The 23,288-nt window shown below is 56.0% G+C and overlaps 3 protein-coding genes and 5 gene segments (V, D, J or C); all 8 read right to left on the bottom strand.

Annotated features, from left to right (window-relative positions):
- Nucleotides 1–504: 504 nt before the first annotated feature.
- LOC132339002 (uncharacterized) lies at nucleotides 505–2,170 on the bottom strand. The gene is given in 3 exon segments (XM_059869056.1): nucleotides 505–1,072; nucleotides 1,074–1,366; nucleotides 1,906–2,170. Coding segments are annotated over 3 exon segments (627 nt in total). The 5' UTR covers nucleotides 1,958–2,170; the 3' UTR covers nucleotides 505–790.
- Nucleotides 2,171–3,353: 1,183 nt separating this feature from the next.
- On the bottom strand, nucleotides 3,354–4,729 carry LOC132338995 (uncharacterized). Its single transcript, XM_059869048.1, has 2 exons — nucleotides 4,153–4,729; nucleotides 3,354–3,689 (listed from the first exon to the last, which is right to left on the bottom strand). The coding sequence occupies exons 1-2, from the start codon at nucleotides 4,690–4,692 to the stop codon at nucleotides 3,534–3,536; spliced, it is 696 nt and encodes a 231-aa protein (XP_059725031.1). The 5' UTR covers nucleotides 4,693–4,729; the 3' UTR covers nucleotides 3,354–3,533.
- Nucleotides 4,730–5,479: 750 nt separating this feature from the next.
- LOC132339012 (T cell receptor alpha variable 26-2-like) lies at nucleotides 5,480–7,078 on the bottom strand. The segment is given in 2 exon segments: nucleotides 5,480–6,367; nucleotides 6,871–7,078. Coding segments are annotated over 2 exon segments (495 nt in total).
- Nucleotides 7,079–9,714: 2,636 nt separating this feature from the next.
- Nucleotides 9,715–10,844, bottom strand: LOC132339011 (T cell receptor alpha variable 4-like). The segment is given in 2 exon segments: nucleotides 9,715–10,266; nucleotides 10,730–10,844. Coding segments are annotated over 2 exon segments (495 nt in total).
- A 1,617-nt stretch (nucleotides 10,845–12,461) lies between these two features.
- LOC132339069 (T cell receptor alpha variable 26-2-like) lies at nucleotides 12,462–13,727 on the bottom strand. The segment is given in 2 exon segments: nucleotides 12,462–12,938; nucleotides 13,443–13,727. Coding segments are annotated over 2 exon segments (529 nt in total).
- Nucleotides 13,728–16,294: 2,567 nt separating this feature from the next.
- On the bottom strand, nucleotides 16,295–17,372 carry LOC132339068 (T cell receptor alpha variable 4-like). The segment is given in 2 exon segments: nucleotides 16,295–16,819; nucleotides 17,252–17,372. Coding segments are annotated over 2 exon segments (577 nt in total).
- A 1,814-nt stretch (nucleotides 17,373–19,186) lies between these two features.
- Nucleotides 19,187–20,405, bottom strand: LOC132339067 (T cell receptor alpha variable 4-like). The segment is given in 2 exon segments: nucleotides 19,187–19,560; nucleotides 20,035–20,405. Coding segments are annotated over 2 exon segments (426 nt in total).
- Nucleotides 20,406–21,676: 1,271 nt separating this feature from the next.
- LOC132338982 (uncharacterized) lies at nucleotides 21,677–23,227 on the bottom strand. Its single transcript, XM_059869034.1, is given in 3 exon segments — nucleotides 21,677–21,979; nucleotides 21,981–22,273; nucleotides 22,749–23,227. Coding segments are annotated over 3 exon segments (960 nt in total). The 5' UTR covers nucleotides 23,128–23,227; the 3' UTR covers nucleotides 21,677–21,691.
- Nucleotides 23,228–23,288: the final 61 nt, after the last annotated feature.

The raw sequence follows: 23,288 nt of genomic DNA, 5'->3' as shown, positions 1-23,288 counted from the left end.
GAGAATGTCTCCAGTGGGATCAACGCATGTCACTGGTTGGGTAGCACAGTAGGACTCACACAGACACACAGACACACAGACACACAGACACACAGACACACACACAGGCTCCTGCACATCAGGGGGATTCATGCACAAATTTGCGCTCCCACATGGATTCCTGTGCATCCTGCCTGAACACAAGTGCACACAAACCAGGAGCACAGTCAAGGATGCAATCAGCCATGGATGCTGCTGAGGGAGCCTGGGAAAACCTGCAGCGGGGCTGGAACCTTGTGGGGAAGGACAAGGAGTCAGGCAAAGCCCGGGCATGGTTTGTGTACTCACAGGCTGACCATAGGGTGAGATGCCCAGAGAGGCACGACTTCTTTCTTGAACGCAATTTTAACAGAGCTGGGTCAGAGCCAGCAGCCCAATGGCGACACAAAGGGAGGCAAAAACCAGTGACCAACAGGGTGTGCTGAGTCGGGAAGAAGAGAGTGTGTGTGTAGGAATAGATCAGTGTTGGGATGTGCTTTATGTGTGCAGATCTCTGGAGAGGAGTGTTCGCGTAGATGTGCATGCACAGACTTGGGTGCAGGAGCAGGAATAGGAACGAGTGTGTGTGTTTGCACATCAGTGAGGACATGGCAGAAAGAGAGGTGTCTGTGCCTGGGTCCCCTTGGGAAATGTATTTTCACACATGTGTTCATAAATGCAGAGCGATGAGTTACTCTTTGGATGTGTGCAAGCTCCAGAGTGTGTTTTTGTGATGTCGTGAACACGTGTATGTGCAGGAGGAGTTCATTAATTACTTCTTCTGTGGTTGCTGCTTTATTCCCAGCAAGGCATCAGGGAGACTTAGGGATGTGATGGAGGTGAGGAGAAGCAATAGCAGTTGAAGTGAGGGCAAGCAGGCCAGGAGTGTGCCGGCCTTTTTTCTGTCATTGGCGCTGTCGGTGGGGCGGGCTCGGGGCAGAGGAAGGAGCTGCGGAGCGGCGGCCCGGGAGGGCGGCGGGCGGAGCGGCAGCGCCCCCTGCTGGCCCCGCCCGCGGCGGTTCGTGCCCGGCCGCAGCCCCGGCTGCTCTGGCCGTGGCCCCCAGCGCGCAGTAATACACGGCCGCGTCCCCGCGCCGGGGCCCAGCGAGCCACAGCGCGCTCGAACGCCCGTCCTCCGACACCGACAGCTTTCCTGCAATGGCCGGCACGTCCTTGGAGCCTATAGCAGAGAAGGCGAGGAATTCGGGTCCTCGGCCCGGGAGCTGACGATAGTAATGTATGTAATAGCCTCTCAGTTTTTGTGGATGTGAGCAGGTGATGTTGATGCCGGTGCCCTCGGTGGTCTCCAGGAATGGCTCCTGCTGCAGCTGGGCTCTGCCTGAAGCCACTGCCGGGGAAACAAAATGGATAAATTTTAAATTCTACATTGACGCAGTCCACAGATCATATCCCGCAAAAAAAAAAAAAAAAAAAAAAACCAAAAAAAAAAAAAAAAAAACCAAACAGGAACGTACAGAGATTATGAGAAAAACAGTATCGAGGGAATTTCAAACAAACAGGAATGGGAGTGTCCACTAATCATTTCTGGAGAGATGAATGCATGAATGACAGGAAGAATGATGCAGTCCCTGGAGAACAGGAGGGTATTGTAAAAAGCTCAAAAAAAAAGAGAATAAAAGTGAGGAGGAATGAGGACAGACTTCGTAAGTAACAAAGAAGGAGAGGGATGGAATGATTGCGCAGGGTTGGACATAGAAAAGGATCAGGAGATATCTGAGAGACAATGGATTGCAAAAGAGGGAGAGAAAAACAAGAAAAAAGCTCTCGGGAAAAGATCTGTGAAGAAGGGACAGTAAGACGGCAGCCTCCGGGGATCAGAGGAATCACCCCATTCCCAAACGCGGCCCTTTCGGCAGCCCCGCGCACCGAGCAGCAGCGCGGCCAGCGCCGCCAGCCCCGCGCCCCGACACCGCCGCATGCCGCCGCTCCGCCGGCCGAGCCTCGCTGTGCCCCTGAGCCCCGGCTCTGCTGCGGCCGTGCCGCCTCCTCTGGGCCGCCGCCAGCTCCGCCCCGGGGCTGAGCCCTGCGCCGCTGCCGCTCGGGCTCTCGCCGAGTCCTGGCAGGGAACGGAGGGGAGGCGAGCGCGGGGGGTGCGGGGCGGCGCTCGGCTCTCTGCACGTCGGAAGCGGCGGGGCCGGGCTGTGGGGCAGGGGATCGGGCTGGGATTGTAGAGATCACGATTGACATTCGCTGGGTTTCCTTCGCTCCCATAATCTGTTCCCTCACATCCTCCTTCTGACCCTCGGTAAATGCTGCTCTGTGATGCTCAGGGCAGAGCAGTGGAGAGCGTCAGCAGTGTGATCAACACATTTCAGTGGTTGAGTAACACAATAGGGCACACACAAACAGACACACAGACACACAGACACACAGGCTCCTCCACATCCCAGAGGATCCATGCATGACTTTGTGCTCCCACATGGATTCCTCTGCACCTGCTTGTACACAGGTGCACAAAACCAGGAGCACAGGCAAGGACACAATCAGCCATGGACGCTGCTGACCCAGGAACAACTGCAGAAAACCCAGGAACAAGTGCAGCAGCGCTGGAGCCTTGTGGGGAAGGACAAGGAGTCAGGCAAGGCCGTGGCATGGTTTCTGTACTCACAGGCTGAACAGAGGGTAAGATGCCCAGAGAGGCACGATTAGTTTCCTGAAAGCAATTTCATCAGGGCAGGGTCAATGCCTCCCCAATGGTGACACATGGGGGGCGGCAAAAACCAGTGACAATCAGGGTGAGTTGAGGCAGGAAGAAGAGAGAGTGTGTGTGGGAACAGATCCGTGTTGGGATGTGCTTTATGTGTGCACATCTCTGGAGAGGAGTGTTCACGTAGAGGTGTGTGCACAGACTTGGGTGCAGGAGCAGGAATAGGAACGAGTGTGTGTGTTTGCACATCAATGGGGACATGGCAGAAGGAGAAGTGTCTGTGCCTGGGTCCCCTTGGGAAATGTATTTTCACACACCTCTTCATAAATGCAGGACTATGAGTTACTCTTTGGATGTGTGCAAGCCCCAGGGTGTGTTTGTGGTACTGTGAATGCGTCTGTGTGCAGGAGGAGTTCTTTACATACTGCTTCTTCTATTCTTTGTGCTGCTTTATTCCCAGCAAGACACCAGGGAGGCTCAGGGATGTGATGGAAGTGAGGAGAAGCAATAGCAGTTGAAGTGAGGGCAAGCAGGCCCGGAGTGTGCCGGCCTTTTCGCTGTCATTGGCGCTGTCGGTGCTGCGGGCTCGGGGCAGAGGAAGGAGCTGCGGAGCGGCGGCCCGGGAGGGCGGCGGGCGGAGCGGCAGCGCCCCCTGCTGGCCCCGCCCGCGGCGGTTCGTGCCCGGCCGCAGCCCCGGCTGCTCTGGCCGTGTCCCCCAGCGCGCAGTAATACACGGCCGCGTCCCCGCGCCGGGGCCCAGCGAGCCACAGCGCGCTCGAACGCCGGTCTGCCGACACCGACAGCCGTCCTGCATTGTCCGGCAGCTCTTTGGAGTCTTTGTGAATGCTCAAGAAGAGTTAGGGTCCTTGGCCCGGGAGCTGACGGTACCAGTAGATGAAATCGGTGCTCTGGATTTGGGGATGTGAGCAGGTGATGTTGATGCCGGTGCCTTCGGTGGTTTCCAGGGACGGCTGCTGCTGTACCTGGGCTCTGGCCACCGCCACTGCCATGGATAAAAGCACAATCAATTTCCATCAACAGCAAGTGCTGTGCACACGAAGAGGGAAGACGGCAGAGGACAGATAACAGGCACCTGTAATATTTTGAGAATAAAGAATGGAGAGACATCTTCTACAAGAATAATTCCTTGGAAATAAGAATATGGTATATTTTAGAGAAAAGTCAGACTGCAGAAGGGGAAACTGGAATAAGAAAAACAGGTTGGCTGAAATGCATGGATGGGGAGATGATGGCATGAGTCCATGAATTACTAAATAAATGGATTAGTAGGGCAGGGTAAGGTGGGAGAGAACGGATTCATCGAGAAGAGGAGGATTGAAGGCAGTTGGTGAAAAAAAGCACGGAGGAGCAGGAGTGCCAGAGACAAATCCCGAGCCCAATACTTATCCCAGACAGACCCAGCCCCAGGCCCTGCCTCCGCCGCCTCCACCGCCAGCCCCGCGCACCGAGCAGCAGCGCGGCCAGCGCCGCCAGCCCCGCGCCCCGACACCGCCGCATGCCGCCGCTCCGCCGGCCGAGCCTCGCTGTGCCCCTGAGCCCCGGCTCTGCTGCGGCCGTGCCGCCTCCTCTGGGCCGCCGCCAGCTCCGCCCCGGGGCTGAGCCCTGCGCCGCTGCCGCTCGGGCTCTCGCCGAGTCCTGGCAGGGAACGGAGGGGAGGCGAGCGCGGGGGGTGCGGGGCGGCGCTCGGCTCTCTGCACGTCGGAAGCGGCGGGGCCGGGCTGTGGGGCAGGGGATCGGGCTGGGATCGTGGAGATCACGATTGACAGTTGCTGGGTATCCTTCACTCCCAAAATCTGTTCCTTCACATCCTCCCTTTGCTGTCCTGTGGGGACTCCCGAATTGTCCTTCAGGGCACTGGAAAGAAAACCCCACACACGGATACAGGACGTGAGCATAAAGCCCCAGCCTTTCTCTGTGTCCACAAAACCAATGTGATGGAGCTGAGGGGAGAGCAGCTGTGCACTGGCCTGCAGAGACCTGTCCATGTGTCTGTGTGTCCGTGTGTCTGTGTGTGTGTGTGACCACTCCCAGCCATGCTGTTGCTCACCCACCATCTCAAACTGCATTAAACTAAAAATCCAAACTTGGGTGAAATCCTACTTATTGTGGCGTGCAATTGGCAGTAGCAGAGTGTGATATTTAGAGCAGCTGGAGAAGAAGGGTTTGAGAAGCGTGGACTGCATTTCAGTGTCTCTTCTGTGGACAAATCTCCTGCAGGCTGATGCAGTATTCATCATCGGCATCTATGATGCTTCTGATGCTGTGCAAATGCTGCTCTGTGATGCTCAGGGCATAGCAGTGGAGAGCATCTCTATGTGATCATTGTATTTCACTGTTGAATGAAACAACAGAGAACAGAAACGCAGATACACACACACATACATCCACAGAGACACACAGACACACACACACACAGACACAGACACAGCGAGGCACACAGACACAGACACACACAGACACACACAGAAAGAACACACGCGCGCACAAACCAGCAGCACAGGCAATGACACAATCAGCCATGGACGCTGCTGAGGAAACGCAGGATCAACTGAAGCAGGGCTGGAGCCTTGTGGGGAAGGACAAGGAGTCAGGCAAGACCCTGGCATGGCTTCAGTATTCACACGCCGAATCGAGGATAAGATGTCCAACGAATCACAAATTCTTTCCTGAGAGCAATTTTAACAGGGCAGGGTCGGAACCAGCAGCTCAACAGTGACACACAGGGAAGCAAAAACCAGTGAACATCAGGGTGAGCTGAGGAGGGAAGGGAGGTCGCATGTGGGAACAGATCCCTGTTGGGATGTGTTTCATGTGTGCACATCTCTGGAGAGGAGTGTTCACGTAGATGTGTGTGCACAGACTTGGGTGCAGGAGCAGGAATAGGAGTGAGCATACGTGTTTGCACATCAGTGGGGACATCGCAGAAGGAGAAGTGTCTGTGCCTGGGTGTTCTTCGGAAATGTTTGTGCACACACCTCTTCATGAATGCAGGACTACGAGTTACTCTTTGGGTGTGTGCAAGCCCCAGGGTGTGTTTGTGGTACCGTGAACTCGTGTATGTGCAGTTTGAGTTCTTTAATTACTTCTTCTCCTACTCAAGGAGCTGCTTTATCCTCAAAAAGGCATCAGGGAGACCCAGGGATGTAATGGAGGTGAGGAGAAGCAATAGCAGTTGAAGTGAGGGCAAGCAGGCCAGGAGTGTGCCGGCCTTTCGCTGTCATTGGCGCTGTCGGTGGAGCGGGCTCGGGGCAGAGGAAGGAGCTGCGGAGCGGCGGCCCGGGAGGGCGGCGGGCGGAGCGGCAGCGCCCCCTGCTGGCCCCGCCCGCGGCGGTTCGTGCCCGGCCGCAGCCCCGGCTGCTCTGGCCGTGGCCCCCAGCGCGCAGTAATACACGGCCGCGTCCCCGCGCCGGGGCCCAGCGAGCCACAGCGCGCTCGAACGCCCGTCCTCCGAAACTGACAGCTTTCCTGCAATGGCCGGCACATCCTTGGAGCCTCTAGCAGCGAGTGCCAGGAATTCTGGGCTTTGGCCCGGGAGCTGACGGTAGAAATGGATCGTTTCGCCCATCTGTTTCTTGGAGTGTGAGCAGGTGATGTTGATGCCAGTGCCCTCGGTGGTCTCTATTGACGGCTCCTGCTGTACTTGGGCTCTGCCTGAAGCCACTGCCGGGGAAAAAAACTGGATAAACTTCAAATTCTACACTGCCGCTGTGCACGGAACAAATCCCACAGAAACAGTCAGGAACGTACAGACATGATGAGAAAAACAGTTCTGAGAGGATGTCAAGATTAGCAGGAATGGAAAAGTCCACTACTGGTTTGTGGAGTGATGAGTGCCCAAATAAAAGGAAGAAAGGTGCAGTCCCTGGAGAATGGGGGGATGAGAAGGAAAGTACAAAATAAAAAAAAAAAAAGAATAAAAGTTAGAACGGCTAAGTACTGACTTTCTAAGGAATAAAAAAAGAGAGGGGTGGAGTGCTTGCGCAGGGTTGGACAAAGAACAATCAGAAGATTTCTGAGGGGGAATGGGATGGAGAAGAGGGAGAGATGAACGGGAGAAAAGCACTCGGGAAAAGATCTGTGAAGAAGCCCGGCAGGACGGCAGCCTCCGCAGACCTGCGGGATCACACCAGCCCAGACTCGGCCCCTTCGGCACCCCCGCGCACCGAGCAGCAGCGCGGCCAGCGCCGCCAGCCCCGCGCCCCGACACCGCCGCATGCCGCCGCTCCGCCGGCCGAGCCTCGCTGTGCCCCTGAGCCCCGGCTCTGCTGCGGCCGTGCCGCCTCCTCTGGGCCGCCGCCAGCTCCGCCCCGGGGCTGAGCCCTGCGCCGCTGCCGCTCGGGCTCTCGCCGAGTCCTGGCAGGGAACGGAGGGGAGGCGAGCGCGGGGGGTGCGGGGCGGCGCTCGGCTCTCTACACGTCGGAAGCGGCGGGGCCGGGCTGTGGGGCAGGGGATCCGGCTGGGATCGTGGAGCTCACGATTGACATTCGCTGGGTTTCCTTCTCTCCCATAATCTGTTCCCTCACATCCTCTCTTTGCTGTCCTGTTGGGACTCCCGAATTGTCCTTCAGGTCACTGGAAAGAAAACCCACACACACGGACACAGGACGTGGGCATAAAGCCCCAGCCTTTCTCTGTTTTCACGAAACCAATGTGATGGAGCTGAGGGGAGAGCAGCTGTGCACTGGCCTGCAGAGTTCTGTCCGTGTGTCCCTGCACATGTATGTCTGTGTTTAGAGCAGCAGGAAAAGGACGGCTCAGGAAGCAGGGACTGCATTTCAGCGCCTCTTCCCTGGATAAATCTCCTCCAGGCTGCTGCAGCATTGTCCAATTACACCCTGGCTCCTTCTGAATCTGGGCAAATGCTGCTCTGTGATGCTCAGGGCAGAGCAGTGGAGAATGTCTCCAGTGGGATCAACGCATTTCACTGGTTTAGAAAAACACTGGGGAACACAGACACACACACACTCTCACGCACAGAGGCTTCTGCACATCCGGATGGATTCATACACAAATTTGTCCTCCCGCATGGATTCCGTTGGACCTTGCTTGAACACAAGTGCACACAAACCAGGAACATGGGCAAGGACACAATCAGCCATGGTCACTGCTGAGAAAACCTGGAAACAACTGCAGCAGGGCTGGAGCCTTGTGGGGAAGGACAAGGAGTCAGGCAAGGCCCTGCCATGGTTTGTGTATTAACAAGCTGAACAGAGGGTAAGATTCCCAGGAAAAAAATACTTTCCTGAAGTTAATTTCAAGAGGGCAGGGTCTCAACCAGCAGCCAAATGGCGACACACAGGGTGGCAAAAACCTCTGATCATTAAGGTGAGCTGAGGAGGGAATAAGGGAAGGTGTATCTGTAAGTGTGTGGGAATAGCTCCGTGTTGAGATGTGCTTTATGTTGGCACAACTCTGGACAGGAGTGTTCACATAGATGTGTGTGCACAGACTTGGGTGCAGGAGCAGGAATAGGAGTGAGTATGCATGTTTGCACATCAGTGGGGACATGGCAGAAGAAGTGTCTGTGCCTGGGTCCCATTGGGAAATGTGTGTGCACACACCTCCACATAAATGCAGAGCTCTGAGTTATTCTTTGGATGTGTGCAAGCTCCAGTGTGTGCTTGTGGTACCGTAAACTCGTGTATGTGCAGCAGGAGTTCTTGAACTACTTGTTCTTCTACTCAAGGTGTTGCTTTTTCCCAAGCAAGGCATCGGGGAGGCTCACGATTGACAGTCCCTGGGTTTCCTTCACTCCCATCATCTGTTTCCTCTCATCCTCCCTTTGCTGTCATGTGGGGATTCCCGAATTGTCCTTCAGGGCACTGGAGGGAAAGCCACACACGCGGGTACAAACCTGGGCATGAAGCCCCACGTTTTATCCTTGTCCATGAAACCAATCTAAATCAGGTCAGGGGAGAGCAGCTGTGCACTGGCCTGGAGGGACCTATCTGTGTGTGTCCCTGTGTCTGTGAGTCTGTGTGTCTGTGTTTACAGCAGCTGGATAAGGAGGGCTCAGGAAGCAGGGACTGTATTTCAATGCGTCTCCCTGGACAAATCCACTGCAGGCTGCTGCAGCATTCTCCAATTACACTCGGGCTCCTTCTGACCCTGGGTAAATGCTGCTCTGTGATGCTCAGGGCAGAGCAGTGGAGAGCGTCAGCAGTGTGATCAACACATTTCAGTGGTTGAGTAACACAATAGGGCACACACAAACAGACACACAGAGACACAGACACACAGACACACAGACACACAGACACACAGACACACACATACACAGAGGCTCCTCCACATCCCAGAGGATCCATGCATGACTTTGTGCTCCCACATGGATTCCTCTGCACCTGCTTGTACACAAGTGCACAAAACCAGGAGCACAGGCAAGGACACAATCAGCCATGGACGCTGCTGACCCAGGAACAACTGCAGAAAACCCAGGAACAAGTGCAGCAGCGCTGGAGCCTTGTGGGGAAGGACAAGGAGTCAGCCAAGGCCGTGGCATGGTTTCTGTACTCACAGGCTGAACAGAGGGTAAGATGCCCAGAGAGGCACGATTAGTTTCCTGAAAGCAATTTCATCAGGGCAGGGTCAATGCCTCCCCAATGGTGACACATGGGGGGCGGCAAAAACCAGTGACAATCAGGGTGAGCTGAGGCAGGAAGAAGAGAGGGTGTGTGTGGGAACAGATCAGTGTTGGGATGTGCTTTATGTGTGCAAATCTCTGGAGAGGAGTGTTCACGTAGATGTGCATGCACAGACTTGGGTGCAGGAGCAGGAATAGGAACGAGTGTGTGTGTTTGCACATCAGTGGGGACATGGCAGAAAGAGAGGTGTCTGTGCCTGGGTCCCCTTGGGAAATGTATTTTCTCACATGTGTTCATGAATGCAGAGCTATCAGTTACTCTTTGGATGTGTGCAAGCTCCAGGGTGTGTTTGTGGTACTGTGAATGCGTCAGTGTGCAGGAGGAGTTGTTTACATGCTGCTTCTTCTATTCTTTTTGCTGCTTTATTCCCAGCAAGACACCAGGGAGGCTCAGGGATGTGATGGAAGTGAGGAGAAGCAATAGCAGTTGAAGTGAGGGCAAGCAGGCCCGGAGTGTGCCGGCCTTTTCTCTGTCATTGGCGCTGTCGGTGGGGCGGGCTCGGGGCAGAGGAAGGAGCTGCGGAGCGGCGGCCCGGGAGGGCGGCGGGCGGAGCGGCAGCGCCCCCTGCTGGCCCCGCCCGCGGCGGTTCGTGCCCGGCCGCAGCCCCGGCTGCTCTGGCCGTGGCCCCCAGCGCGCAGTAATACACGGCCGCGTCCCCGCGCCGGGGCCCAGCGAGCCACAGCGCGCTCGAACGCCGATCTGCCGACACCGACAGCCGTCCTGCATTGTCCGGCAGCACTTTGGAGTCTTTGTGAATGCTCACGAGGAGTTCGGGTCCTTGGCCCGGGAGCTGACGGTACCAGTAGATGAAATCGGTGCTCTGGATTTGGGGATGTGAGCAGGTGATGTTGATGCCGGTGCCTTCGGTGGTTTCCAGGGACGGCTGCTGCTGTACCTGGGCTCTGGCCACGGCCACTGCCATGGAGAAAAGCACAATCAATTTCCATCAACAGCAAGTGCTGTGCACACGAAGAGGGAAGACGGCAGAGGACAGATAACAGGCACCTGTAATATTTTGAGAATAAAGAATGGAGAGACATTTTCTACAAGAATAATTCCTTGGAAATAAGATTATGGTATATTTTAGAGAAAAGTCACACTGCAGAAGGGGAAACTGGAATAAAAAAAACAGGTTGGCTGAAATGCATGGATGGGGAGATGATGGCATGAGTCCATGAATTACTAAATAAATGGATTAGTAGGGCAGGGTAAGGTGGGAGAGAACGGATTCATCGAGAAGAGGAGGATTGAAGGCAGTTGGTGAAAAAAAGCACGGAGGAGCAGGAGTGCCAGAGACAAATCCCGAGCCCAATACTTATCCCAGACAGACCCAGCCCCAGGCCCTGCCTCCGCCGCCTCCACCGCCAGCCCCGCGCACCGAGCAGCAGCGCGGCCAGCGCCGCCAGCCCCGCGCCCCGACACCGCCGCATGCCGCCGCTCCGCCGGCCGAGCCTCGCTGTGCCCCTGAGCCCCGGCTCTGCTGCGGCCGTGCCGCCTCCTCTGGGCTGCCGCCAGCTCCGCCCCGGGGCTGAGCCCTGCGCCGCTGCCGCTCGGGCTCTCGCCGAGTCCTGGCAGGGAACGGAGGGGAGGCGAGCGCGGGGGGTGCGGGGCGGCGCTCGGCTCTCTGCACGTCGGAAGCGGCGGGGCCGGGCTGTGGGGCAGGGGATCGGGCTGGGATTGTGCAGATCACGATTGACAGTTGCTGGGTATCCTTCACTCCCAAAATCTGTTCCTTCACATCCTCCCTTTGCTGTCCTGTGGGGACTCCTGAATTGTCCTTCAGGCCACTGGAAAGAAAACCCCACACACGGATACAGGACGTGAGCATAAAGCCCCAGCCTTTCTCTGTGTCCACAAAACCAATGTGATGGAGCTGAGGGGAGAGCAGCTGTGCACTGGCCTGCGGAGACCTGTCCATGTGTCTGTGTGTCCGTGTGTCTGTGTGTGTGTGAGAGACCACTCCCAGCCATCCTGTGGCATACTCACCATTTCAAACTGCATTAAACTAAAAATCCAAACTCGGGTGAAATCCTACTTATTGTGGCGTGCAATTGGCAGTAGCAGAGTGTGATATTTAGAGAAGCTGGAGAAGAAGGGTTTGAGAAGCGTGGACTGCATTTCAGTGTCTCTTCTGTGGACAAATCTCCTGCAGGCTGATGCAGTATTCATCATCGGCATCTATGATGCTTATGATGCTGTGCAAATGCTGCTCTGTGATGCTCAGGGCATAGCAGTGGAGAGCATCTCTATGTGATCGCTGCATTTCACTGTTGAGTGAAACAACGGAGAACAGAAACGCAGATAGACACACACATACATCCACAGAGACACACAGACACACACACACACAGACACAGACACAGCGAGGCACACAGACACAGACACACACAGACACACACAGAAAGAACACACGCGCGCACAAACCAGCAGCACAGGCAATGACACAATCAGCCATGGACGCTGCTGAGGAAACGCAGGATCAACTGAAGCAGGGCTGGAGCCTTGTGGGGAAGGACAAGGAGTCAGGCAAGACCCTGGCATGGCTTCAGTAGTCACAGGCCGAATCGAGGATAAGATGTCCAACGAATCACAAATTCTTTCCTGAGGGCAATTTTAACAGGGCAGGGTCGGAACCAGCAGCTCAACAGTGACACACAGGGAAGCAAAAACCAGTGAATATCAGGGTGAGCTGAGGAGGGAAGGGAGGTCGCATGTGGGAACAGACCCCTGTTGGGATGTGTTTCATGTGTGCACATCTCTGGAGAGGAGTGTTCACGTAGATGTGTGTGCACAGACTTGGGTGCAGGAGCAGGAATAGGAGTGAGCATACGTGTTTGCACATCAGTGGGGACATGGCAGAAGGAGAAGTGTCTATGCCTGGGTGTTCTTCGGAAATGTTTGTGCACACACCTCTTCATGAATGCAGGACTATCAGTTACTCTTTGCAAGCCCCAGGGTGTGTTTGTGGTACCGTGAACTCGTTTATGTGCAGTTTGAGTTCTTTAATTACTTCTTCTCCTACTCAAGGAGTTGCTTTATCCTCAGAAAGGCATCAGGGAGACCCAGGGATGTAATGGAGGTGAGGAGAAGCAATAGCAGTTGAAGTGAGGTCAAACAGGCCCGGAGTGTGCCGGCCTTTCCCTGTCATTGGCGCTGTCGGTGCTGCGGGCTCGGGGCAGAGGAAGGAGCTGCGGAGCGGCGGCCCGGGAGGGCGGCGGGCGGAGCGGCAGCGCCCCCTGCTGGCCCCGCCCGCGGCGGTTCGTGCCCGGCCGCAGCCCCGGCTGCTCTGGCCGTGGCCCCCAGCGCGCAGTAATACACGGCCGCGTCCCCGCGCCGGGGCCCAGCGAGCCACAGCGCGCTCGAACGCCCGTCCTCCGAAACTGACAGCTTTCCTGCAATGGCCGGCACGTCCTTGGAGCCTCTAGCAGCGAGTGCCAGGAATTCTGGGCTTTGGCCCGGGAGCTGACGGTAGAAATGGATCGTTTCGCCCATCCGTTTCTTGGAGTGTGAGCAGGTGATGTTGATGCCGGTGCCCTCGGTGGTCTCCATTGACGGCTCCTGCTGTACTTGGGCTCTGCCTGAAGCCACTGCCGGGGGAAAAAAATGGATAAACTTCTAATTGTACACTGCCGCTGTGCACAGAACAAATCCCACAGAAACAGTCAGGAACGTACAGACATGATGAGAAAAACAGTTCTGAGAGGATGCCAAGATTAGCAGGAATGGAAAAGTCCATTACTGGTTTGTGGAGTGATGAGTGCCCAAATAAAAGGAAGAAAGGTGCAGTCCCTGGAGAATGGGGGGATGAGAAGGAAAGTACAAAATAAAAAAAAAAGAATAAAAGTTAGAAGGGCTAAGGACTGACTTTCTAAGGATTAAAAAAAAGAGAGGGGTGGAGTGCTTGCGCAGGGTTGGACGAAGGAGTACAATCAGAAGATTTCTGAGGGGGAATGGGATGGAGAAGAGGGAGGGATGAACGGGAGAAAAGCACTCGGGAAAAGATCTGTGAAGAAGCCAGGCAGGACTGCAGCCTCCGCAGACCTGAGGGATCACCCCAGCCCAGACTCGGCCCCTTCGGCACCCCCGCGCACCGAGCAGCAGCGCGGCCAGCGCCGCCAGCCCCGCGCCCCGACACCGCCGCATGCCGCCGCTCCGCCGGCCGAGCCTCGCTGTGCCCCTGAGCCCCGGCTCTGCTGCGGCCGTGCCGCCTCCTCTGGGCCGCCGCCAGCTCCGCCCCGGGGCTGAGCCCTGCGCCGCTGCCGCTCGGGCTCTCGCCGAGTCCTGGCAGGGAACGGAGGGGAGGCGAGCGCGGGGGGTGCGGGGCGGCGCTCGGCTCTCTGCACGTCGGAAGCGGCGGGGCCGGGCTGTGGGGCAGGGGATCGGGCTGGGATTGTGGAGGTCAGGATTGACAGTCCCTTGGTTTCCTTCTCTCCCATAATCTGTTCCCTCACATCCTCTCTTTGCTGTCCTGTTGGGACTCCCGAATTGTCCTTCAGGGCACTGGAAAGAAACCCCACACACACGGACACAGGACGTGGGCATAAAGCCCCAGCCTTTCTCTGTTTTCACGAAACCAATGTGATGGAGCTGAGGGGAGAGCAGCTGTGCACTGGCCTGCAGAGTTCTGTCCGTGTGTCCCTGCACATGTATGTCTGTGTTTAGAGCAGCAGGAAAAGGACGGCTCAGGAAGCAGGGACTGCATTTCAGCGCCTCTTCCCTGGATAAATCTCCTCCAGGCTGCTGCAGCATTGTCCAATTACACCCTGGCTCCTTCTGAATCTGGGCAAATGCTGCTCTGTGATGCTCAGGGCAGAGCAGTGGAGAATGTCTCCAGTGGGATCAACGCATGTCACTGGTTTAGTAAAACACTGGGGAACACACAGACACACACACACTCTCACGCACAGAGGCTTCTGCACATCCGGATGGATTCATACACAAATTTGTCCTCCCACATGGATTCCGTTGGACCTTGCTTGAACACAAGTGCACACAAACCAGGAACATGGGCAAGGACACAATCAGCCATGGTCACTGCTGAGAAAACCTGGAAACAACTGCAGCAGGGCTGGAGCCTTGTGGGGAAGGACAAGGAGTCAGGCAAGGCCCTGCCATGGTTTGTGTATTAACAAGCTGAACAGAGGGTAAGATTCCCAGGAAAAAAATACTTTCCTGAAGTTAATTTCAAGAGGGCAGGGTCGCAACCAGCAGCCAAATGGCGACACACAGGGTGGCAAAAACCTCTGATCATTAAGGTGAGCTGAGGAGGGAATAAGGGAAGGTGTATCTGTAAGTGTGTGGGAATAGCTCCGTGTTGAGATGTGCTTTATGTTGGCACAACTCTGGACAGGAGTGTTCACATAGATGTGTGTGCACAGACTTGGGTGCAGGAGCAGGAATAGGAGTGAGTATGCATGTTTGCACATCAGTGGGGACATGGCAGAAGAAGTGTCTGTGCCTGGGTCCCATTGGGAAATGTGTGTGCACACACCTCCACATAAATGCAGAGCTCTGAGTTATTCTTTGGATGTGTGCAAGCTCCAGTGTGTGCTTGTGGTACCGTAAACTCGTGTATGTGCAGCAGGAGTTCTTGAACTACTTGTTCTTCTACTCAAGGTGCTGCTTTTTCCCAAGCAAGGCATCGGGGAGGCTCACGATTGACAGTCCCTGGGTTTCCTTCACTCCCATCATCTGTTTCCTCTCATCCTCCCTTTGCTGTCATGTGGGGATTCCCGAATTGTCCTTCAGGGCACTGGAGGGAAAGCCACACACGCGGGTACAAACCTGGGCATGAAGCCCCACGTTTTATCCTTGTCCATGAAACCAATCTAAATCAGGTCAGGGGAGAGCAGCTGTGCACTGGCCTGGAGGGACCTATCTGTGTGTGTCCCTGTGTCTGTGAGTCTGTGTGTCTGTGTTTACAGCAGCTGGATAAGGAGGGCTCAGGAAGCAGGGACTGTATTTCAATGCGTCTCCCTGGACAAATCCACTGCAGGCTGCTGCAGCATTCTCCAATTACACTCGGGCTCCTTCTGACCCTGGGTAAATGCTGCTCTGTGATGCTCAGGGCAGAGCAGTGGAGAGCGTCAGCAGTGTGATCAACACATTTCAGTGGTTGAGTAACACAATAGGGCACACACAAACAGACACACACACACACACACACACACACACACACATACACACACAGAGGCTCCTCCATATCCCAGAGGGTCCATGCATGACTTTGTGCTCTCACATGGATTCCTCTGCACCTGCTTGTACACAGGTGCACAAAACCAGGAGCACAGGCAAGGACACAATCAGCCATGGACGCTGCTGACCCAGGAACAACTGCAGAAAACCCAGGAACAAGTGCAGCAGCGCTGGAGCCTTGTGGGGAAGGACAAGGAGTCAGCCAAGGCCATGGCATGGTTTCTGTACTCACAGGCTGAACAGAGGGTAAGATGCCCAGAGAGGCACGATTAGTTTCCTGAAAGCAATTTCATCAGGGCAGGGTCAATGCCTCCCCAATGGTGACACATGGGGGGCGGCAAAAACCAGTGACAATCAGGGTGAGCTGAGGCAGGAAGAAGAGAGGGTGTGTGTGGGAATAGATCAGTGTTGGGATGTGCTTTATGTGTGCAAATCTCTGGAGAGGAGTGTTCACGTAGATGTTTGTGTACAGACTTGGGTGCATGAGCAGGAATAGGAGCGAGCGTGCGTGTTTGCACACTAGTGAGGACATGGCAGAAGGAGAAGTGTCTGTGCCTGGGTCCCCTTGGGAAATGTGTTTTCACACACCTCTTCATAAATGCAGGACTATGAGTTACTCTTTGGATGTGTGCAAGCTCCAGTGTGTGTTTGTGGTACTGTGAACACATCTATGTGCAGGAGGAGTTGTTTACATGCTGCTTCTTCTATTCTTTGTGCTGCTTTATTCCCAGCAAGACACCAGGGAGGCTCAGGAATGTGATGGATGTGAGGGGAAGCAATAGCAGTTGAAGTGAGGGCAAGCAGGCCCGGAGTGTGCCGGCCTTTCGCTGTCATTGGCGCTGTCGGTGGGGCGGGCTCGGGGCAGAGGAAGGAGCTGCGGAGCGGCGGCCCGGGAGGGCGGCGGGCGGAGCGGCAGCGCCCCCTGCTGGCCCCGCCCGCGGCGGTTCGTGCCCGGCCGCAGCCCCGGCTGCTCTGGCCGTGGCCCCCAGCGCGCAGTAATACACGGCCGCGTCCCCGCGCCGGGGCCCAGCGAGCCACAGCGCGCTCGAACGCCGGTCTGCCGACACCGACAGCCGTCCTGCACTCTCCGGCAGCACTTTGGAGTCTTTGTGAATGCTCAAGAAGAGTTCGGGTCCTTGGCCCGGGAGCTGACGGTACCAGACGATCGTTTGGCTGATCTGGATCTGGGGATGTGAGCAGGTGATGTTGATGCCGGTGCCCTCGGTGGTCTCCAGGAATGGCTCCTGCTGTACCTGGGCTCTGGCCACGGCCACTGCCACGGAGAAAAGCAGAATCACTTTTCTTTATCAAAAAATACCATGCAGTCAGAAATTGGAGAGGTAGACAGAGCAGCAATTACACGGATGGGTTCTGATAGTAAAGTATGGAGAGAAAATTTCTCCGAAAGATTTTGGCAGGGGACAAGGATCTATGATGGATGTTTTGAAGGACACTTGATATTTTTTAGAGGAGAAAGGGATGAGGAATACAAATTTGCATGGATGGTTGTATGGGAAAATGGAATAACAAAGGCAAACTCGCTGGCTAGTACTTCACTGTGGCAAAAAAATCCCTATAGCGGCAGAGGAGGTTACAGAGAGCAAACAAGAACTGAGAAGGAAAAGGAGGCTAAGAAATGACTCTTAGAGCGAGCGCGGTCTCACGCAGCCCCCCGACCACCCCCACAGCTACTTTCCCTGCGCACCGAGCAGCAGCGCGGCCAGCGCCGCCAGCCCCGCGCCCCGACACCGCCGCATGCCGCCGCTCCGCCGGCCGAGCCTCGCTGTGCCCCTGAGCCCCGGCTCTGCTGCGGCCGTGCCGCCTCCTCTGGGCCGCCACCAGCTCCGCCCCGGGGCTGAGCCCTGCGCCGCTGCCGCTCGGGCTCTCGCCGAGTCCTGCCGGGGAACGGAGGGGAGGCGAGCGCGGGGGGTGCGGGGCGGCGCTCGGCTCTCTGCACGTCGGAAGCGGCGGCGCCGGGCTGTGGGGCAGGGGATCGGGCTGGGATCGTGGAGCTCAGGATTGACAGTCCCTGGGTTTCCTTTACTCCCATAATCTGTTCCCTCCCATCCTCCCTTTGCTGTTACGTAGGGATTCACGAATTGTTTTTCAGGTCACTGGAAAGAAACCCACACACACGGATACAGGACGTGGGCATAAAGCCCCAGCCTTCCTCAGTGTCAGTAAAAACAATGCGGTGCAGCTGAGGGGAGAGCAATGCACTGGCCTGGAGGGACCTGTCCGTGTGTCCATGTGTCCGTGTGTCTATGTTTAGAGCAGCTGGAAAAGGAGGGCAAAGAAAGCAGGAACTGCATTTCAGCACTACTTCTCTGGACATATCTCCTGCAGGCTGCTGCAGCATTTATCATCTGCACTCTGGCTCCTTCTGAATCTGGGCAAATGCTCTGTGATGCTCAGGACAGAGCAGTGAAGAACGTCTCCAGGGCGATCAACGCATTTCAGTGGTTGTGTAACACAATAGGGCGCACACAGACAAACACACAGACACGCACACAAACACATACAGAGGCTCCTGCACATTGGGGGGGATTCATGCATGAATTTGTGCTCCCACAGGGATTCATGTGGATCCTGCCTGAACACACGCTCACACAAACCAGGAGCATAGGCAAGGACACAATCAGCCATGGATGCTGCTGAGGAAACCTGGGAACAACTGCAGCTGGGCTGGAACCTTGTGGGGAAGGACAAGGATTCAGGCAAGAACCCTGACATGGTTTTTTGTTCTCACAGGACAAACACAGATGTCGAGAGAATCACAAATACTTTCCTGAAAGCAATTTCAAGAGGGCAGGGTCGGAACCAGCAGCCCAGTGGCGACACATGGAGAGGCAAAAACCAGTGACCATCAGGGTGAGCTGAGGAGGGAAGAAGGGAAGGTGTCTCTGTAAGTGTGTGGGAATAGATCCTTACAGATGTGTTGGGATGTGCTTTACGTTGGCACATCTCTAGACAGGAGTGTTCACAGAAATGTGCGTGCAAAGGCTTGGGTGCAGGAGCAGGAATGAGAGCAAGCGTTCGTGTTTGCACATTTCTGGAAACATGACAGAAAAAAAGTGCCTGTGACAGGGTCTCCTTTGGAAATATTTGTGCACACACCTCTTCATAAATGCAGAGCTATGAGTTACTCCTTGTGTGCTTTCAAGCTCCAGAGTGTGTTTGTAGTACCATGAAATCGTGTATGTGCAGCAGGAGTTCTTTAATCACTTCTTCTTCTCCTGTACTGGGTGCTACTTTATACCTCGAATAGCATCAGGGAGCTCAGAGATATGAAGGAAGTGAGAAGAAGCAATAGCAGTTGAAGTGAGGGCAAGAAGGCCGGGAGTGTGTTGGCCTTTTCTCTTTCATTTGTCAGCAGGTCCCCTTCCTCAACCAAGAAATGAGCCAACATCTCCTAAGCCTTCCTTTTTCTTCCAATATGCTCAGAAATAACTTCCCTGATTGCCTTGACTGCTGCTGAAATGTTCCTAACCAGCAGAATCGTATGGTGAGCCTTGAAGGGCAGCATTCTTGTGCTTGGAGGGGTCTCAGGAGGCCAGGACCTGTTCAGAGCCCGTGGTTGCTCCCGGTGCGGATCCCGCGGGTTGCACGCGCGGCTCGGTCCGAGCTCCGCCGAGCGGCGTCAGCGGGGAGCGGCAGCGCCCCCTGCTGGCCCCGCCCGCGGCGGTTCGTGCCCGGCCGCAGCCCCGGCTGCTCTGGCCGTGGCTCTCAGCGCGCAGTAATACACGGCCGCGTCCCCGCGCCGGGGCCCAGCGAGCCACAGCGCGCTCGATCGCCGATCTGCCGACACCAACAGCTTTCCCGCACTGTCCGGCAGCTCTTTGGAGTCTTTCAGAGTGAGTGCGAGGAGTTCGGGTGCTCGGCTCGGCAGATGACGGTACCACTGGATCCAATCGGCTGGCTGGATCTGGGGATGTGAGCAGGTGATGTTGATGCCAGTCCCCTCGGTGGTCTGCAGTGTTTTCTCCTGCTGTACCTGGGCTCTGACCAGAGCCACTGCAACGGGGAAAAGAGCAATCACTTTCCTTTGTCAGCTAACGCCGTGCACGCGAAGAGGGAAGAGGGCAGAGGACAGGTGTCAGGTACCTGGGGTATGTTTTGACAATAAATGATGGAGAGACTACTTCTCTGACAGAAATTACATGGAAATAGGAATGTGTTATATTTTGTGGAAGTAAGAATGAGGGAGAAGTGTCAGACTGCAGAAGGGAAGAATAGAATTACAAAAAGAGATTGGCTGACATGAGTGGATGAGTAAAGGTTCGGATGAGTCCATTAATTACTAAAGAAATGGAGTAGTAGAGCAGTGGAAGCTGTGAGAGAACCGATTCCTTTAGGAGGGGAGTGTTGAGAGCAGTGAGAGAAAAAGAAGCACGGCGGAGCAGGAGTGCCAGAGACAAATGCCGAGCCCAATGCTTATCGCAGGCAGACTAAGTCCCAGCCCCTGCCTCCACCGCCAGCACCGCGCACCGAGCAGCAGCGCGGCCAGCGCCGGCAACCCCGCGCCCCGACACCGCCGCATGCCGCCGCTCCGCCGGCCGAGCCTCGCTGTGCCCCTGAGCCCCGGCTCTGCTGCGGCCGTGCCGCCTCCTCTGGGCCGCCGCCAGCTCCGCCCCGGGGCTGAGCCCTGCGCCGCTGCCGCTCGGGCTCTCGCCGAGTCCTGGCAGGGAACGGAGGGGAGGCGAGCGCGGGGGGTGCGGGGCGGCGCTCGGCTCTCTGCACGTCGGAAGCGGCGGGGCCGGACTGTGGGGCAGGGGATCGGGCTGGGATCGTGGAGCTCAGGATTGACAGTCCCTGGATTTCCTTCACCCCCATAATCTGTTCCCTCCCATCCTCCCTTTGCTGTTATGTGCAGATTTCCGAATTGACCTTCAGGGCGCTGGAAAGAAATCCACTCATACGGATACAGGACGTGGGCATAAAGCCTCAGCCTTTCTCCATGTCAATAAAACCAATGTGTTGCAGCTCAGTGGAGAGCAGCTGTGCAGAGACCTGTCTGCGTGTCTGTGTGTCCGTGTGTCCGTGTGTCTGAGTCCGTGTGTCTGTCTGTCTGTGTTTCAGCACTCCCAGCCGTGTTGAGCCACTCCCAGAATTTCAAACTGCGTTAAACTAAAAATCCAAACTTGGGTAAAACTATCATTATTGAGGCTGGCAAATGTTAGTAGCAGAGAGTGATGTTTAGACCAGCTGGAAAAGGACGGCCCAGGAAGCAGGGACTGCATTTCAGCGCCTCTTCCCTGGAAAAATCTCCTGCAGGCTGCTGCAGCATTGTCCAATTACCCCCTGGCTCATTCTGATTCTGGGCAAATGCTGCTCTGTGATGTTCAGGTCAGAGCAGTGGAGAATGTCTCCAGTGGGATCAACGCATGTCACTGGTTGGGTAGCACAGTAGGACTAACACAGACACACAGACACACAGACACACAGAGACACAGACACACACACAGGCTCCTGCACATCAGGGGGATTCATGCACAAATTTGCGCTCCTACATGGATTCCTGTGCATCCTGCCTGAACACAAGCGCACACAAAACAGGAGCACAGGCAAGGACACAATCAGCCATGGATGCTGCTGAGGGAACCTGGGAAAACTTGCAGCAAGGCTGGAACCTTGTGGGGAAGGACAAGGATTCAGGCAAAGCTCTGGAATGGTTTGTGTACTCGGAGGCTGACCACAGGGTGAGATGCCCAGAGAGGCACGACTTCTTTCTTGAACGCAATTTTAACAGAGCTGGGTCAGAGCCAGCAGCCCAATGGCGACACAAAGGGAGGCAAAAACCAGTGACCATCAGGGTGAAGAAGAGGAGGGAAGTAGGGAGGGCGTATGTGAGAACAGATCCGTGTTGGGATGTGCTTTATGTGTGCACATCTCTGGACAGGAGTGTTCACGTAGATGTGCGTGCACAGACTTGGGTGCAGGAGCAGGAATAGGAGCGAGCGTGCGTGTTTGCACATCAGAGGGGACATGGCAGAAGGAGAAGTGTCTGTGCGTGGGTCTCCTTCGGAAGTTTGTGTGCACACATGTGTTCATAAATGCAGAGCGATGAGTTACTCTTTGGATGTGTGCAAGCTCCAGAGTGTGTTTTTGTGATGCCGTGAACACGTCTATGTGCAGTAAGAGTTCTTTAATTACTTCTGCTACTCAGGGTGCTTTTTATTCTCAGAAAGGCGTCAAGGAGGCTCAGGGATGTGATGGAAGTGAGGAGAAGCAATAGCAGTTGAAGTGAGGGCAAGCAGGCCAGGAGTGTGCCGGCCTTTTCTCTGTCATTGGCGCTGTCGGTGCTGCGGGCTCGGGGCAGAGGAAGGAGCTGCGGAGCGGCGGCCCGGGAGGGCGGCGGGCGGAGCGGCAGCGCCCCCTGCTGGCCCCGCCCGCGGCGGTTCGTGCCCGGCCGCAGCCCCGGCTGCTCTGGCCGTGGCCCCCAGCGCGCAGTAATACACGGCCGCGTCCCCGCGCCGGGGCCCAGCGAGCCACAGCGCGCTCGAACGCCCGTCCTCCGACACCGACAGCTTTCCTGCAATGGCCGGCACATCCTTGGAGCCTCCATAAACGGTTGCGAGGAATTCGGGTCCTTGGCCCGGGAGCTGACGGTAGAAATTGATGTATTCGTTGCTCTGTTTATTGGGATGTGAGCAGGTGATGTTGATGCCGGTGCCCTCGGTGGTCTCCAGGAACGTCTCCTGCTGCACCTGGGCTCTAGCCACTGCCACTACCATGGAGAAAAAAGAAATCGGTTTTCTTTTACAGAAAAATCCATGCAAGCGGAGAATGGAGAGTACGACAGATCAGAGCAAACTTGGATATATTCTAAAACTAAAGAATGGAGACATGATTTATCTGAGAGTGTTTGATTGAGGACAGGAGCTATGAGAGAAGTTTTGAGGGTAAATCAGAAGGAATTGTTAAAAACAGACTGGCAGAGAGGGATTGATGGATGGATGGATGGATGGATGGATGGATGGATGGATGGATGGATGGATGGATCGACGGATGGACAGGATATAGAGGAAAAAGACAACGTGGGAAGCAATGATTCAAAGAGGAAAAAAAATATGAGGGCAGAGAAGGGGAGAGAGGGTAAACAAGAAACGAAACGGAACAGAAGGGTAAGAGATGAATCTCGGGCTAGGGCAGGTCTCATTGCTCGCTGAACCGGGCGACCCGCGGCAGCCAATCCAACGCACCGAGCAGCAGCGCGGCCAGCGCCGCCAGCCCCGCGCCCCGACACCGCCGCATGCCGCCGCTCCGCCGGCCGAGCCTCGCTGTGCCCCTGAGCCCCGGCTCTGCTGCGGCCGTGCCGCCTCCTCTGGGCCGCCGCCAGCTCCGCCCCGGGGCTGAGCCCTGCGCCGCTGCCGCTCGGGCTCTCGCCGAGTCCTGGCAGGGAACGGAGGGGAGGCGAGCGCGGGGGGTGCGGGGCGGCGCTCGGCTCTCTGCACGTCGGAAGCGGCGGGGCCGGACTGTGGGGCAGGGGATCGGGCTGGGATTGTGGAGATCACGATTGACAGTTGCTGGGTTTCCTTCACTCCCATAACCTGTTCCTTCACATCCTCCCTTTGCTGCCATGTGGGGACTCCCGAATTGTCCTTCAGGGCACTGGAAAGAAACCCCACACACGGATACAGGACGTGGGCATAAAGCCTCAGCCTTTCTCTGTGTCCACAAAACCAATGTGGTACAGCTGAGGGTACAGCAGCTGTGCACTGGCCTGCAGAGACCTGTCCATG

Source organism: Haemorhous mexicanus, chromosome 28 (genome assembly GCF_027477595.1).
Source record: "Haemorhous mexicanus isolate bHaeMex1 chromosome 28, bHaeMex1.pri, whole genome shotgun sequence".
In the NCBI taxonomy this organism is placed as follows: Eukaryota; Metazoa; Chordata; class Aves; order Passeriformes; family Fringillidae; genus Haemorhous; species Haemorhous mexicanus.
This window is presented reverse-complemented; position numbering and strand designations above follow the sequence as displayed.

Bases quoted from the DNA above. Each gene is read 5' to 3' on its own strand.
- LOC132338995 (XM_059869048.1), bottom strand. From the start codon at position 4,692: ATGGACAGGTCTCTGCAGGCCAGTGCACAGCTGCTCTCCCCTCAGCTC. The intron at 3,690-4,152 runs GTGCGCGGGGCT...TATCCATGGCAG, and splicing joins GCTGGCCGCGCTGCTGCTCG to TGGCGGTGGCCAGAGCCCAG.